The sequence below is a fragment of the Notolepis coatsorum genome, assembly GCF_963971535.1.
Source record: "Notolepis coatsorum genome assembly, chromosome: 3".
Taxonomy (NCBI): domain Eukaryota; kingdom Metazoa; phylum Chordata; class Actinopteri; order Aulopiformes; family Paralepididae; genus Notolepis; species Notolepis coatsorum.
Genome location: NC_140167.1, coordinates 172,675,657 through 172,692,961, shown reverse-complemented (window position 1 = coordinate 172,692,961; position 17,305 = coordinate 172,675,657). Strand labels below are relative to the sequence as shown.

General features: G+C 44.1%; 1 protein-coding gene across 1 annotated transcript in view; it reads right to left on the bottom strand.

The window, feature by feature from the left end:
• kcnh3 (potassium voltage-gated channel, subfamily H (eag-related), member 3) overlaps window positions 1-17,305 on the bottom strand; it is a gene marked incomplete at both ends in the record, with an annotated part of 760,365 nt that overhangs the window by 11,151 nt on the left and 731,909 nt on the right. Inside the window, one exon of the mRNA XM_084311435.1 lies at window positions 10,833-11,047. Within this exon, the coding sequence (XP_084167561.1) occupies window positions 10,833-11,047 (215 nt within the window). The remainder of the gene's footprint in view (window positions 1-10,832; window positions 11,048-17,305) is intronic.

The window sequence follows — 17,305 nt, the reverse complement described above, 5'->3', positions numbered from 1 at the left end:
CACACACACACACACACACACACCTGCACTCTCGCTCACATTCTGCAGCCATGTCTTGGAGAAGTGAACAGCACTGCAGTGGAAAATAAAGAAGAGAGAGCGAGAGAGATATGTTGAAAGGAGTAGGAGAGAACAGGGAGAGAGAGAGAGAGAGAGAGAGAGAGATGGGGGGGGGTCTCAAAGAGGGAGAGGGAGAAAATGAGATGTTAAAAAGGATAGAAAATAAAATTAGAGCAGAGAGAGAGAGTGATATATATATATATATGGAGAGAGAGAGAGAGAGAGAGAGAGAAAGTGACAGAGTGATATATACGTATATATATGTGTAGAGAGAGAGGGGAGTGAAGTGAGGATAGACTTCCCCCCCCCCTCCCTCCCTCCCTCCCTCCCTCCCTCCCTCCCTCCCTCCCTCCTTCCCACTCCCTCCCTCCCTCCCGGCTGGCTGTTCTATTTATATCAGGCAGGATCCAATCTTAGCAACAGCTGTGGGGTACAGAGCCAGCCAGGGATAGTCCCAGCCTCCCCGCTCTATTCTTAGTAACAGAGCTGCTCCAAACAGCAGCGCCAAGCTATTTCTGTCCCCGAGTCTCCTACTGCACTGCTGCTCCATACTGAATACTAAACACTGCACCAGCCACAGCCTGTGTGTGTGTGTGTGTGTGTGTGTGTGTGTGTGTGTGTGTGTGTGTGTGTGTGTGTGTGTGTGTGTGTGTGTGTGTGTGTGTGTGTGTCTATTTGTGTGTGTGTGTGTGTGTGTCTATGTGTGTGTGTGTGTGTGTGTGTGTGTGTGTGTGTGTGTGTGTGTGTGTGTGTGTGTGTGTGTCTGTGCGCATGCATGCATGTTTGTGTGTGTCTATGCACGTGTGTGCATTGATTGATTGATTGAAAATTGTATTAACAGATTGCAGAATGGGTACAATACAGTACGGCTCAATACACACAATTGTTAAGGTGATGCAGACCAGAGAAAGACTTTCGTCTTGTTTACATCAGGGTCCCCCATTTGCATGTATGTGAATGTGCCTCCGTGTCTGGGGGGGGGGGGGTGCAGGGTGCGATCCAGGAGGGGAGCTCGGTGAGCTATAGCTCCCCTAGATCAGACATCAGCTCCCCTGGGGGTCTCTAAAGCTCCCCTCGGGGTCTCTAAATTACTGAAAATAAATGCTACTTTTGCCATGCATTTCTAATTTTTCTGTAATTTTCTGTATCATCATCGTGTATAATAATAAACTTATGCTATTTTGGATGTATGATTAATGATTTGCGCACTAATTCACACGTAATATGGCAACATGCATGCTATTCTTGCAATTACCATTATTCGGAGCGCGGAGGCGCTGCAGCCTGCTGCGACTATATTAGTATTACAACGCCCGGTGACGGCGGTGACCGTGCCGGCACTTGCGGTCGGACTCGTATCAGAACACAGGATAGGATTAGTGTTAGATTATCCAGTGTTGGATGATGATCTATCATCTAATTAAATGGATACTTTTTTTTTTATCATGGAATGTGCTGTGGAAGCCCAGACCGTCCAGACGGCTGGACCTCAACAAGTGAGTTGTCTAGTATTATGTGTTCTGTAGTTACTGAAACTGATTGAATATGTGACAGGATTCAAGAGGTTTATTTGTCACATACATACATAGGCTACATTAACGTCCGCGATCACAGTATCCTGGCTCCAACAGTCTGACTCCTCCCTGAGAGGCGCACCGCGCGTCGCGCACCCCCCCCCCCCCCCCCGCGGCGCAAAAAAAAAAATTTGGCTGGCTCACCAAAGACCATGCTATGGATCGCACACTGGGGGGGTGAGCACATGTACCTGAAGGGTCCTCATTTGTGTGTATCTGTATGTGTTTTGCACACACACACACACACACACGCATGCACACACACTCACACATCAGTGATTAGCATGCAGCTCGTATGACTTCTCTCAAGGTGAGTGTCCCCTCAGGCACTAGATTACTACCTAGTCCTTGATTGTCTACATACACACACCAGAGCACATGCACTCTCCCTGGACCTTCTACTGCACGGCACGACTGTCAAGTGAGGGTGTGGGCGTGTGTGTGTGTGTGTGTGTGTGTGTGTGTGTGTGTGCGCGTGCGTGCGTGCGTGCGTGTGTGGTGTGTGTGTGTGTGTGTGTGTGTGTGTGTGTGTGTGTGTGTGTGTGTGTGTGTGTGTGCTGATTTATAAAGTGTATGGGTAAATGGATAGAACCATGGCTGGATTGTCCGGCAATCCACTGTGGGCTACATGAGTAGAGCTCCACTGTGGCTACATGAGTAGAGCTGCAGTGTGGCTGCATGAGTAGAGCTCCACTGTGGCTGCATGAGTAGAGCTCCACTGTGCTACATGAGTAGAGCTGCAGTGTGGCTGCATGAGTAGAGCTCCACTGTGGCTGCATGAGTAGAGCTCCACTGTGGCTACATGAGTAGAGCTGCAGTGTGGCTGCATGAGTAGAGCTCCACTGTGGCTGCATGAGTAGAGCTCCACTGTGGCTACATGAGTAGAGCTGCAGTGTGGCTACATGAGTAGAGCTGCAGTGTGGCTACATGAGTAGAGCTGCTGTGTGGCTACATGAGTAGAGCTGCAGTGTGGCTACATGAGTAGAGCTGCAGTGTGGCTACATGAGTAGAGCTGCACTGTGGCTACATGAGTAGAGCTGCAGTGTGGCTACATGAGTAGAGCTGCAGTGTGGCTACATGAGTAGAGCTGCACTGTGGCTACATGAGTAGAGCTCCACTGTGGCTACATGAGTAGAGCTCCACTGTGGCTACATGAGAGAGCTCCTTGATCAGAAAATTGCCGGTTCGAACCCCGGTCAAGGCCGTTGTCGGAAAATTGTGTTGTTGTCCAGCAGGGGGCACTCTGTCATCTTGACCTGGTGGTGTTGTTGTCCAGCAGGGGGCACTCTGTCCTCTGGACCCAGTGATGTTGTTGTCCAGCAGGGGGCACTCTGTCCTCTGGACCTGGTGGTGTTGTTGTCCAGCAGGGGGCACTCTGTCCTCTGGACCCGGTGATGTTGTTGTCCAGCAGTGGGCACTCTGTCCTCTGGACCCGGTGGTGTTGTTGTCCAGCAGGGGGCACTCTGTCCTCTGGACCCAGTGGTGTTGTTGTCCAGCAGGGGGCACTCTGTCCCCTGGACTTGGCAGTGACCCCTGATAAGGACACTATATAGCTGAGAGTGCCGTCCTTCAACCGTGGTCCTGACTGAATCTCGGTCGTTAAAGAACCCAGGGCGACTATTGCAAAGACCAGGGGGTTTCTCGATGTTCCTGGCCAAATTCCCAATCAGGTCTTTGACATCAAGGCTACCTAATCATCCCTCCCCTTAATAGGCTGCTATCGATCCAGCTTTCAGCTATTGTGTAGTGTGGCTGCCATTGAGCCTGCATAGCCCAAGGTTGGGTGCTGCTACACAATGATGGTGAAAGAGGCCATTTCCACCCTACATTGTACAGCTCTTTGAGTATCTAGAATGTTTATGTTTATGTTTATTAAAGGATCCCCATTAGAGACACATGAAAGAGCCTCTAGTCTTCCTGGGCTCCTGGACAAAACAAATACAATACAAATGTACAACTAAAAAAATACAAATTAAAATAAAACAAAACACATACATAAAAAATGTATACATTTTCTATAGAAAATCACTATAGAAATGCAATTATCATTAATTCATTCATCCATAGAGCGGCATGTAACATGCGTCAATGCTTGTATTCACACATGTATGTATTTGTATTATAGATATATTTCAGACACACAAACCAAGCATTTCACTGTAATGTACATGTACTTTATATGTGACAAATAAAAGCAAACTTGAACTTGAAACTCAAGTTCAAGTTCAAGTTCTTTAATAGTTGTCATACAGAAGTACAGAATACTTTCATACAAAATGCTTCTTACTGTTACGCTCCAGAGACTGTGCTAGACAAGATAGTATCAAATAACATAATAACATAATATAGCATGAATTTAGAAGAAGAAAATGAGGTCACAGTGTTCGGTATAGACATATGTACAATGTTCTGAGTTACCATATAATATACAATACACAATACTATGCAGTGTACTAATGTACAGTACTATCTAGTGCAAAGCAGAAATGGGATGAGGTACAATTTTAGGTACAATTTACAGTAAGGTGTACGAGTTGTAGTGCAATCCTTCATCCATAAATATAAAGTGTGGGGAGTGGGTGCTACAGTGTGTTTGTTTAAAGTGGGTGTGTGCTATAAGTGTGTGGAGTGGGTGCTACAGTGTGTTTGTTTAAAGTGAGTGTGTGCGTGTGGATGTGTGTGCTATGTGCGTTTGGTGGTTGTTGTTGTGTAGTGTTTATTCATTGTTCGTTTAGCAGCCTGATGGCCTGGGGATAGAAGCTTCTTCTGAGTCTTTCTGTGCTCGCCTTGAGACTCCTGTATCGCTTGCCTGACCGCAGCAGTTCAAAGAGGCAGTTGTTCGGGTGACTGGAGTCTTTAATGATTCTCTTAGCCTTGCCCTTGCAACGCTTGTAGTAAATGTTCTGGAGGGTGGGGAGCCCCCCTCCAATTGTGCGTTCGGCTGAACGTGTCACTCTTTGTAGTCTGCTTTGGTCTTGTGCAGTGCTATTCCCAAACCAGGAGGTGATGTTGCCGGTCAAGATGCTCTCTATTGTACATGAGTAGAAGTTCTTAAGGATCTTCTGGCTGACTTGGAACTTCCTTAGGCGCCTGAGGAAGTAGAGGCGTTGTCGTGCCTTCTTCACAACACTGTTAATGTGTGTGGTCCATGTCAAGTCCTCGGATATGTAGGCTCCGAGGTACTTAAAGCTGTTGACTCTCTCAACCGGTGCCCCGTCGATGCTGAGGGGGCTGTAGTCCTTGACCCCCGACCTCCTGAAGTCCACAATCATCTCCTTTGTTTTGCTGACGTTCAGGGAGAGGCTGTTTTCCTGGCACCATCCCGCCAGGACCTTGACCTCTTCCAGGTAGGCCCTCTCGTCGTTGGCAGAGATCAGGCCCACCACCACTGTGTCGTCAGCAAATTTGACGATTGTATTGCTACTCCGCTGAGCCACACAGTCGTGTGTGTACAGGGAGTAGAGGAGGGGACTCAGAACACAGCCCTGGGGGGCCCCTATGTTGAGGGTGATGGATGAGGAGGTGCAGTTGCCTGCTCTCACCACCTGGGGTCTGCCAGTCAGGAAGTCCAAGACCCACTGGCAGAGGTCATAGCCCAAGCCCAGGTCCCTGAGCTTGGCTATGAGTATGGAGGGGACTATGGTATTGAATGCCGAGCTGTAGTCGATGAATAGCATTCTCACATAGTTCCCCTGCCTCTTGTCCAGGTGTGATGCTGCTGTGTGCAGCACATGGGATATGGCGTCCTCCGTGGACCTGTTGGGGCGGTATGCAAATTGCAGGGGGTCCATGTTGATGGGGAGGGAGGAGCAGATGTAGCCCTTTACTAGCTTCTCAAAGCACTTCATGGCTATGGAGGTGAGAGCTACAGGGCGGTAGTCGTTGAGGCAAGCAGGCTTGGATTTTTTGGGTACAGGGATAATAGTGGACTTCTTCAGGCAGGTGGGGATGACAGCCTGTTCTAAGGACAGGTTAAATATGTCAGTGAATACTGGGGCCAGTTGGTCGGCACAGACTTTTAGGACGCGGCCGGGGATGCCGTCTGGACCTGCTGCCTTCCTGATATTCACTTTTTTAAAGGTCCGCCTCACCTCATGCTCTGTTACCCTGAACACTGCGCCTCCATCAGCAGCCGACCCCCCCCCCCCCCCATTGCCGAGGCTTGTGAGCTGGTGTTGTTATTACCAGCATCAAACCTCGCATAGAAGGTATTGAGGTCATTTGCTAAGGAGATGTCACTGTTCAGTTTGAGGGAGGCGCCTTTGTAGTCTGTCATCGTTTTGAGCCCCTGCCACATAGCTCTAGAGTCAGCTTGTTCAAACTGGAGTTCAATTTTATCCCTGTAGCGTCGTTTGGCCTCTGACACTGTCCTCCTTACGTTGTATCGCGCCACCTTGTGGTCATTCATGTTGCCTGCCTCTAGGCCGTCGTTGTATGCTTTGGTGCGCTCTCTCAGAGCTTCACGGACGGATTTGTCTACCCAGGGTTTTTGATTTGGGTAAACTTTCATTTTGGTAGTGGGGATTGTTTCTTTCACCCTAGTACAAACATAGTCCAGCACTGTCTCCGTGTAGACATTAATGTTATCTGTGTCGCGGAACACATTCCAGTCTGTGTGGTGAAACACTGACCGGATCGTCTCCTCTGACGTCACATCCCATTTCTGCACCTCTCGCGAGACTACGGGAGTACTTTTAATTCTCTGTCTGTACTTTGGTGAAAGAAAGATGGATGCGTGATCTGACTTACCAAAGCCACTATCAGAATGAGCCTTGTAGCCACCTTTAAATTGCGTGTAACAGTGATCTAGGATGTTACCGCCTCTGGTGTTGCAAGTCACATGCTGATAGAAGTCAGGCAATACCTTTCTCAGATTGGCGCTATTGAAATCTCCCAGAACTAAAATGGCGGCGTTAACATTCGCCACTTGGATTCTATTTACCTCGTCGTGTAGTCTGGAGAGCGCAACCTTGTTGCTGGCTTGCGGTGGAATATACACTCCGACCAGGACGATCGCTGTTAACTCCCTCGGGAGGAAGAAAGGACGACACTTGATGGTTATATATTCCAGTTCTGGGGAGCAGTGGTTGGATAATTCCTTCACATTAGTTGGATCGCTCCAATTTTTGTTAAACATGAAGGCAATACCTCCTCCACGTTGTTTACCGGACTCTGCTGATGTCCGATCCTTGCGATGGATAAAGAAGTGATCAGCCGGTTGAATTGCGTGGTCTGGGACGTCCGGCGTCAACCACGTCTCGGTGAAGCAGAGGACGTTGCAGTCCCTAACGTCTCTTTGATATTGAATCCTTGCTCGGATGTCATCCAGTTTATTGTCAATTGATTGTACATTGGCTAGCAATATACTGGGCAGTGGTGTACGGTGGCGTCTGGATCTCAGCCTGTTACGGATCCCAGCCCTCTTCCCTCGCCGTCTGGTTCCTCTGTTCCTGGGGTCTAGGAACAAAGGATCTGGTCCTGATCTCCGGAGAATTTCTTCAGGCCATTGATGCGGTTCGGAAAGCTGATCCAGTGAGTAATCCAGTTGGTAAGTTTCCCGTAATCCAATGTCTATGAGTGACTGACGGTCATATACATTAAATGCACCAACAGTTGGTACGAACAAAACTCTAAAAACTATAAATATTAACAAAAGTAAACACAGTCTCGACGGAGCGAACAGAGAGGCAGCCGGTCGGAGCAGCGCCATCATAACATGTTGACCACAACTTGACACATCTCTGTTCCTGCCTTTGAGAATTCGTATTGTCTCACTCGCTCTCTGGCTGCTTCCGACTTCAATGTACGTGCTGTACTACATTCATATTTAGATTCCTTTTATTGTCACATCATTCGGTACCTTTTACCGCAAAGAAATAGTGAAATTCACGTTGTTGTGATCCTCGACCGTAGCAGCATCAATATAATATAAAATAAAAATAAAAATAGAATAGAATAGAATAACAGCAAGATCACTATATATTAATTCTAACAAAGTGTGCAGATAGCACATGAAATACGTACACCATACTACATACTGTTGGAGCTTACATACTTAGAGGACCTGCACACCCAGGTGGATGTGGACATTTATAATACCAAAGAAGAAGAAAACAATTCAGCAAAACAACTGTTTCCCACCTGCTACTGTAGCTCTGCAGTCAGGAGGATTTACTGGCAATTTTGCCCAAAACACACAAATGATGCTTCCGTGGCCAGTATGCTGTTGATTTTTATGTTTGTTTGGAACATTTTCGCTGACCCGCTGGAAAAGGCCCTAGTAATGGCCTGGCACTAAGAACCCTGGGATTGAAACTACCTCTCTCTTCTTTCTCTGACTGGCCCCCATCCACCTCTCTCTCTCTCTCTCTCTCTCTCTCTCTCTCTCTCTCTCTCTCTCTCTCTCTTCTCTCTCTCTCTCTCTCTCTCTCTCTCTCTCTCTCTCTCTCTCTCTCTCTCTCTCTCTCTCTCTCTCTCTCTCTCTCTCTCTCTCTCTCTCTCTCTCTCTCTCTCTCTCTCTCTCTCTCTCTCTCTCTCTCTCGTACTTACATCAGTGCTGTGGCCTTCTCTCTCTCTCTCTCTCTCTCTCGCTCTCTCTCTCGTACTTACATCAGCGCTGTGGCCCTCTCTCTCTCTCTCTCTCTCTCTCTCTCTCTCTCTCTCTCTCTCTCTCTCTCTCTCTCTCGTACTTACATCAGCGCTGTGGCCCTCTCTCTCTCTCTCTCTCTCGCTCTCTCTCTCGTACTTACATCAACACTGTGGCCCCCCCTCTCTCTCTCTCTCTCTCTCTCTCTCTCTCTCTCTCTCTCTCTCTCTCTCTCTCTCTCTCTCTCTCTCTCTCTCTCTCTCTCTCTCGTACTTATGTCAGCACTGTGGCCCTCTCTCTCTCTCTCTCTCTCTCTCTCTCTCTCTCTCTCGTACTTACATCAGCGCTGTGGCCCTCTCTCTCTCTCTCTCTCTCTCGTACTCACGTCAGCGCTGTGGCCCTCTCTCTCTCTCTCTCTCTCTCTCTCTCTTGTACTCACGTCAGCGCTGTGGCCCTCTCTCTCTCTCTCTCTCGTACTCACGTCAGCGCTGTGGCCCTCTCTCTCTCTCTCTCTTGTACTCACGTCAGCGCTGTGGCCCCCTCTCTCTCTCCTCTCTCTCTCTCTCTCTCTCTCGTACTCACGTCAGCGCTGTGGCCCTCTCTCAATTCAATTCAATTCAATTCAAATGGCTTTATTGGCATGACGCAACTTGTACATGTTGCCAAAACAAATGATTAATAACATAAACATGGATTACAAAACAGATATTAATGTCATAGTACATACAAAATTATCATCATAAAATAAAACATAAAATATTACGGCATAAACATGTCAGGTGACTGTCACTCACTGTCCCTCAGTCTATGGCAGGCAGCAACATAGGCTGCTGCTAGCTCACAGCTTGTTGAGTCCTCCCCTAGTAGGGACTGGTAATTTTCCTGTATCTGGTAGTGCAAGAAAACCTTTTGTTATTCATTCAAATTTTTTAAAATGCGTTTCTCTAATATATTTATATTTTTCACATTTGGTGAGGAAGTGCAACTCAGTTCCAGGCTCACTGAGGATGCAATGACAGCACAGCCGTTGCTCTGCAGGAAGACAGGTTTTCAACAGCGAGGCTGTGCTCACTCAGTCTGTATTTTGTCAAGGTTCTTTTTAGTTGTTGATAATAATAATAATAATAATAATAATAATAATAATAATAATAATAATAATAATAATAATAATAATAATAATAATAATATAATAATAATAATAATAATAATAATAATAATAATAATAATAATAATAATAATAATAATAATAATAACTTTATTTGTATAGCACTTTTCATACAGAGGTTGCAGTTTAAAGTGCTTCGCAACAGTAAAAAATACAGGCATAAGCGAGCATAAAAATTTAAAATGTAAATACAAAGAGATAGAGAGGTGGCAAGGTTAGGCAAATCACAGTTCTTCAACAATATAAATAATAAAATAGAATAGATTAGATAGAGTAAAAAAGTGCAGTTTGATTCAGTTTAAATAGGCTAAAAATAATAAGATAGAACGGACAGTAAAAAGTGTGATAAGATTGTTCAATAAAGAAAAAATATATATAACAACAGAGCATATCGCTCTTAGTACTTTGAGTTTTTATCAGTCACCATGCTCAAATAATCTGCTATGGTGTACTGTCGATTTAGAGCCAGATAGCACTGCATTTTGCTCTGTGCTTTTGTTTTGTTTCCAATAGGTGATGTAGTTTTGTTTTAGCTGTGTAGTAATTTGATTTATTCTGATTGGTGATGTGTTCTGTTCCTGAGGTGTATTAAGAGAGCAGGTTTGTGGACTCAGCCTCAGGACCAGCTGGGTAAGGGGGTTCCTGATGCTCCTCTCTCTCTCTCTCTCCTCTCTCTCTCTCTCTCTCTCTCTCTCTCTCTCTCTCTCTCTCTCTCTCTCTCTCTCTCTCTCTCTCTCTCCTGTACTCACGTCAGCGCTGTGGCCCTCTCTCTCTCGTACTCACATCAGCGCTGTGGCCCTCTCTCTCTCTCTCTCTCTCTCTCTCCTCTCTATCTCTCTCTCTCTCTCTCTCTCTCTCTCTCTCTCTCTCTCTCTCTCTCTCTCTCTCGTACTCACGTCAGCGCTGTGGCCCTCTCTCTCGTACTCACATCAGCGCTGTGGCCCCCTCTCTCTCTCTCTCTCTCTCTCTCTCTCTCTCTCTCTCTTCTCTCTCTCTCTCTCTCTCGTACTCACATCAGCGCTGTGGCCCTCTCTCTCTCTCTCTCTCTCTCTCTCTCTCTCTCTCTCTCTCTCTCTCTCTCTCGTACTCACGTCAGCGCTGTGGCCCTCTCTCTCGTACTCACGTCAGCGCTGTGGCCCCCTCTCTCTCTCTCTCTCTCGTACTCACGTCAGCGCTGTGGCCCTCTCTCTCTCTCTCTCTCTCTCTCTCTCTCTCTCGTACTCACGTCAGCGCTGTGGCCCTCTCTCTCTCTCTCTCTCTCTCTCTCTCTCTCTCTCTCTCTCTCTCTCTCGTACTCACGTCAGCGCTGTGGCCCTCTCTCTCTCTCTCTCTCTCTCTCTCTCTCTCTCTCTCTCGTACTCACGTCAGCGCTGTGGCCCTCTCTCTCTCTCTCTCTCTCTCTCTCTCTCTCTCTCTCTCTCTCTCTCTCTCTCTCTCTCGTACTCACGTCAGCGCTGTGGCCCTCTCTCAGGTTGTACGTGAGGTCATGCTGGATCTCGCTGAGGAACTTCTGGGCATACTCTGGGTACAGGCGCAGCACTTCTCGCAGGCCCTTCAGGCTGATGTACTGCAGGTCACAGTAGGTCAGCGCCTTGACATTGGCGTTTGTCTTGATCACCTGGTCCCTGGTCAACGAGTCTGAGCCAATCAGGTCCCCTTTGCCTGAAAGAGGAGGGGCATATAATGACGACGGATTCGCACACGCACGGGCTACAGATACAGATGGACACGGAAACACTTGCGCAAATGCACACACACACAGACACATATAAACACGTACATATAAACATGCACAAAGACACAAACAAACACAAATAGAGAGACAGGCATGCACGCACGCACACACCCACACACACAGGTTAGCATCTTTGAAGCAGTGAAAAGCAGTTTGTGTGTGTGGGAGTGTATGCATGTGTGTGTGTGTGTGTGTTTGTGTGTAGTCCCTTCGATCCCCACATCAGAGAAAGGGCAGCAGCATCAGACAGAATGGTTAGAGCCAATTAAACACAGCGACTGTTTGTGTTCCTGATCAGAAAACACACATGAAAGGACCCCTGGCTGTGAGTCATCTCAATGCAAGCTGGCCAGTGGATAACATGCGTCTGGCCTGGAGGGACATTTAACAAATCAATCCATTCGTCCATATTTAATGTGTTTTTGAAATACTGGCTTGCTTCGTTATATATATATATTAGGGGTGTAAAGGTACACGTATCCGTAAAGGTACACGTAAAGGTAGGCCTACACGTATCCGCACCGAACCGTTTCAGTGTGTACCGTACCGTACGTCTGTGTACCGAACGAATACAGCGGTATGTTAACCACTAACGACCCCCCCACCGGGGGCTGTTTTTTTCACAATCTAATATAATTATTATTATTATCTTATTATTATCGATTATTAATTTCAATATAGAATATTCGTTGACAGCCCTACAATTACAATTAGTTACTGCACACTACATCACCCCTGAGTAGAACATGGAAAGCCAAACGTACCCCCACTGTACCGAAAACCCATACCGAACCGTGACTTCAAAACCGAGGTACGTACCGAACCGTGGTTTTTGTGTACTGTTACACCCCTAATATATATATATATATATATATATATATATATATATATATATATATATATATATAAAAGAAAAATAGTCTACTTTTAATTCAAAACTATACACAATATATTCTTTGATTGAGCTTAAGAAATTCACTTTACATCGGATAAATAAGGCACAAAGGCAATTGGTAACAATAGCAACAACAGCAAATCGCATTTTTCTTGTTAACAATAAAAAGCCTGCCTCTGTTCATACAGTCTGTCTCCTTGTAGCGTAAAAACAATAGAAACATGGTTCTACTGCTTTTAGGGATAACAGCAGGTAATACAATAATGGATACCAGGGGCGTTTTTAGGGTTAGAAAACATTGGGGGCTTCAGCCCAGGGGGGTGGAGGGCCCTTTTTTTTTTTTTTTTTTTTTAAGCACAGAAATACGCAATTTTAGAGTAATTAGAGATGAATACTGAATAACTAGAATCATTAGAGGTTCTCAAAGTGAGGTCCAGGTCCATGAGAGGAATCTGGGCAGTCCCCATAGAAAATTCAAAGTTAACAGGACCAAATCATCAGTTTCTTATTTATTTATTTATTTAGCCAGATAAAACATTGATCTGGTCCAAGAAGCCCCAACAGGAGTACAAATATACATATATACACATATATATATAATATATATACATATACTGTACATTCATACACATATACACCAATAACAAAATAAAAACACAGTTAAGAATCATACACATAAGCAAATAAACAAACAAACAAACAAACATATGCACAGCCTATACAAAATAAATAAACAGTTCATCTCTAGTCTTTACAGTTTTCTTCAATTGCATAAACACTAAAATCAAAAGTATTACACAATTGTCAAAACCTTACACTCAAGGAGCAAAATATAGGCCCAGATTTGCACCCCTACAATGTCAGCCTCACTTTTTGCAAAACAATACACACAGTGATTTGCAAAACACTAAACACACTTGCATTACATTAGACACAGAATGTCAAATTACCACACATATGAGCCAATTGGTTAAACACAGCCATCAGATGCACAAACACACCATTGCTTAATTGTAGATACACAATCAGGTGTAAGCACTATTAAAATGCAGCAGGTGAGTTCACCTGTCTTCAACCAAAATGGAAGGAGAGTGAAGTACTGTACACAGAGAACGTGAAAATAAACAATACATTCACCAAACACTACACAAGACAACCAATGATGCAGACTGATGAAAATATACATTTTCTCCCATTTTCCCAAATCAGTCAACATGTCAACATGGAGAATCACAACAAAAAATTATCTTGCCAGATCCAGCTAGGCAAAGAGATAATGTCTAGTATTTTCTGTTTAAATCTTTTCAAAAAAAATTGTGTTACTGTAATTTTAACCTGTACTGGATACAGTATTTTATGTTTGTCTGATATTTGCTGAGCTTACAGTGTTATGCACATAGTAGCATGAAAACTGGGACATGTATTGTTGTGATTCTACATGTTGAAATGTTGACTGATTTGGTTATATGGAGAGAACATTTATATTTTCATCAGTCTGCATCATTGATTTGGGTATATGGAGAGAAAATGTTATTTTTTTCATCAGTCTGCATCATTGATTTGGGTATATGTAGATAAATAAATTATATTTTCATCAGTCTACAGCATTGGTCTTGTGTAGTGTTTGGTGAATTTATTGTATATTTGCACATTATCTGCGTACTTCACTTACAGTACTCTAATCACTGAGAAGTAGAATTGCTAAATGTGTTTTAGGTTAAGCACAGCAGTGTGTGTAACTGGTTCAAACAGAATTAAGTCATTATGTAACGTGTGTTTCATATGGTAACAAAATTAGTGTATGGTTTTGACAAGTGTTTAATTTAGCAAAGGATCTGAGGTGTTCTGATAATTGTGTGTGTGGTTGTGCTAATTGTGTGTTTTGAAACACCGGGCCCCGTTTTCAAAATCATGCTTAGGCAATCGAAAAAAAACGATTGTGTGTTTCATTATATACATATGTTTCAGTCTTCTCATAAAAAAAAGATTCGATTTTTGGGTCTTTTCCTGCCTTTGGTCCGCTTTGCATTCACATCTCAAATGAACCGCAGCAGGGTTCACTTGCAAGAGTGAATGAGCTTTCACACCACCCCAAACCAACCGGACTATCCGAGGTTCGATTAAAGCTTATTATAGGACACTGGACATGGGTATGGATGGCTCCAGGTGCTGCTGCGTTAAAGTGCACATCTTCAATATCTGTACTATTTAAAAGCACAGTGCAGGACACACTCAAAGGTTATCGCACATCAGAGATGGCAGTGGACATGTATGACAGGACAAAGGCCATATGTAATGGCCTTTGGATTGAGGAACATACTACCAGCCAAAGGAGGAAGCAGAAAAGGATGGACGAGTATGTAGTTGAGTCATCTTGTGGCACAAGCTCAGACCTCAGCTCAGGAGATCAGCTGAGACAGAGACTGTTCTATCCAGTCGTCGACAGAATGCTGCAAGAGCTTGAGAGCAGGTTCTCATGAGTTGGATAATGAAAACGACTTACTAAAAATGTTTAAAAGTACTAAAAACCAACAAAAAATACCAAACACTAACAAACATTCAGCACAGACAATGGGGATGCTGACATAAAAAAAAAGTAAAAAAAGAAGCCCAGGGCTAACGACGCCACTGATGGATACAGGTCACTGCAGTAACACAACAAAAACAAAATAGAGAGAGGGGAAGTAGGGAGAGAATGAGGGACAGAGAGAGAAGCAGGCTGGAGATAGATGAGAGAGTGGTAGAGAGACAGAGGGAAAGAGAGGTTAGAGGAGAGAGAGTGGTAGAGAGACAGAGGGAACAAGAGGTTAGAGAGAGGAGAGAGAGAGTGGTCGAGAGACAGAGGGAAAGAGAGGGTTAGAGGAACAGGAGAAAGAGTGGGTGAGAGACAGAGAGAACGAGGTTAGAAGAAGAGGAGAGAGAGTGGTAGAGAAACAGAAGGAACGAGAGGTTAGAGGAACAGGAGAGAGTGGTAGAGATACAGAGGGAACAAGAGGTTAGAGGAACAGGAGAGAGTGGCAGAGAGACAGGGAAAGAGAGGTTAGAGGAGAGAGAGAGTGAGTGGTAAAGAGACAGAGAGAATGAGAGGTTAGAGGAGAGAGAGAGTGGTAGAGAGACAGAGGGAACGAGAGGTTAGAGGAGAGAGAGAGTGGTAGAGAGACAGTGGGAACAAGAGGTTAGAGGAGAGAGAGTGGTAGAGAGACATAGGGAAAGAGAGGTTAGAGGAACAGGAGAGAGAGTGGTAGAGAGACAGAGGGAACGAGAGGTTAGAGGAACAGGAGAGAGTGGTAGAGAGACAAAGATAACGAGATGTTAGAGGAACAGGAGAGAGTGGTAGAGAGACAGAGAGAATGAGATGTTAGAGGAAGAGGAGAGAGAGTGGTCAAGAGACAGAGGGAACGATAGGTTAGAGGAAGAGGAGAGAGAGTGGTAGAGAGACAGAGGGAACGAGAGGTTAGAGGAGAGAGAGAGTGGTAGAGAGACAGAGGGAACAAGAGGTTAGAGGAACAGGAGAGAGAGTGGTAGAGAGCCAGAGGGATAGAGAGGTTAGAGGAACAGGAGAGAGAGTGATAGAGAGACAGAGGGAACAAGAGGTTAGAGGAAGAGGAGAGAGAGTGGTAGAGAGACAGAGGGATAGAGGTTAGAGGAGAGGAGAGAGAGTGGCAGAGAGACAGAGAGAACGAGAGGTTAGAGGAGAGGAGAGAGAGTGGTAGAGAGACAGAGGGAACGAGAGGTTAGAGGAGAGAGAGAGTGGTACTGTAGAGAGACAGAGGGATAGAGGTTAGAGGAGAGAGATGGTAGAGAGACAGAGAAACGAGAGGTTAGAGGTACAGGAGAGAGAGTGGTAGAGAGACAAAGAGAACGAGAGGCTAGAGGAACAGAAGAGAGAGTGGTAGAGAGACAGAGATAATGAGAGGTTAGAGGAAGAGGAAAGAGAGTGGTAGAGAGACAGAGGGAGGTTAGAGGAAGAGGAGAGAGAGTGGTAGAGAGACAGAGGGAACAAGAGGTTAGAGGAGAGAGAGAGAGTGGTAGAGAGACAGAGGGAACAAGAGGTTAGAGGAACAGGAGAGAGAGTGGTAGAGAGACAGAGGGATAGAGAGGTTAGAGGAGAGAGAGGTAGAGAGACAGAGGGATAGAGAGGTTAGAGGAACAGGAGAGAGAGAGGTAGAGAGACAGAGGGATAGAGGTTAGAGGAGAGAAGGAAGGGAATAGGAACATTCAGCATGTTCCTTTTCAACAACCTTTTCTCTTTCTCCCCTCTTTACCTCCACACCTGTGCAGTGTGCACTCATCTCTGTCCAAGAAGCTTGTTCTCCCTCCCCCTCTTCTTTCGCTGACTGACCCCCCCCCCTCCTCTCTCTTCTCTCTCTCTCTCTCTCTCTCTCTCTCTCTCTCTCTCTCTCTCTCTCTCTCTCTCTCTCTCTCTCTCTCTCTCTCTCTCTCTCTATTTTCTTCATCCCTCTTTCCTGATATGTCTTCACACTCCATAACTTGTCTTGATGGGCACTTCAAGTTATTATACTTATACTACAATGAAATATAAAAAATATGGCGAAGCAGCTTTTTGTTTCTATGGGCCGACGGCTTGGAATAATCTCCCACTACATATAAAACAGGCAGCCTCTGTGGATAGCTAGCACAGCTCAAGACCTATTTTTATACTCTTGCTTTTAGCTGATTTTCTGTTGTCATGTTTTGCAATATATATATATATATATATATATATATATATATATATATATATATATATATATATATATATATATATATATATATATATATATATATATATATATATATATATATTTCTTTTTGTGGTTTTAAACTCCTGCTTTTCTTTTATTAACTTTTTTTTTAGCTTTATTGTCAAATTTTGTGTTAAATTCTTTTGCTCTGTTAAGCACTTTGAGCTGCATTCTATGTATGAAAGGTGCTATATAAATAAACTAAGATTATTATTATTATTATTATTATTATTATTATTATTATTATTATTATTATTATTATTATTATTATTATTATTATTATTATTATTATTAATTATTATTATTATTATTATTATTATTATTATTATTATTATTATTATTATTATTATTATTATTATTATTATTATTATTATTATTATTATTATTATTATTATTATTATTATTATTATTATTATTATTATTATTATTATTATTATTATTATTATTATTATTATTATTATTATTATTATTATTATTATTATTATTATTATTATTATTCAGATATTCCTTCTCCTTTTTCTGTCTCATCTATCCCCCTCCCCCCT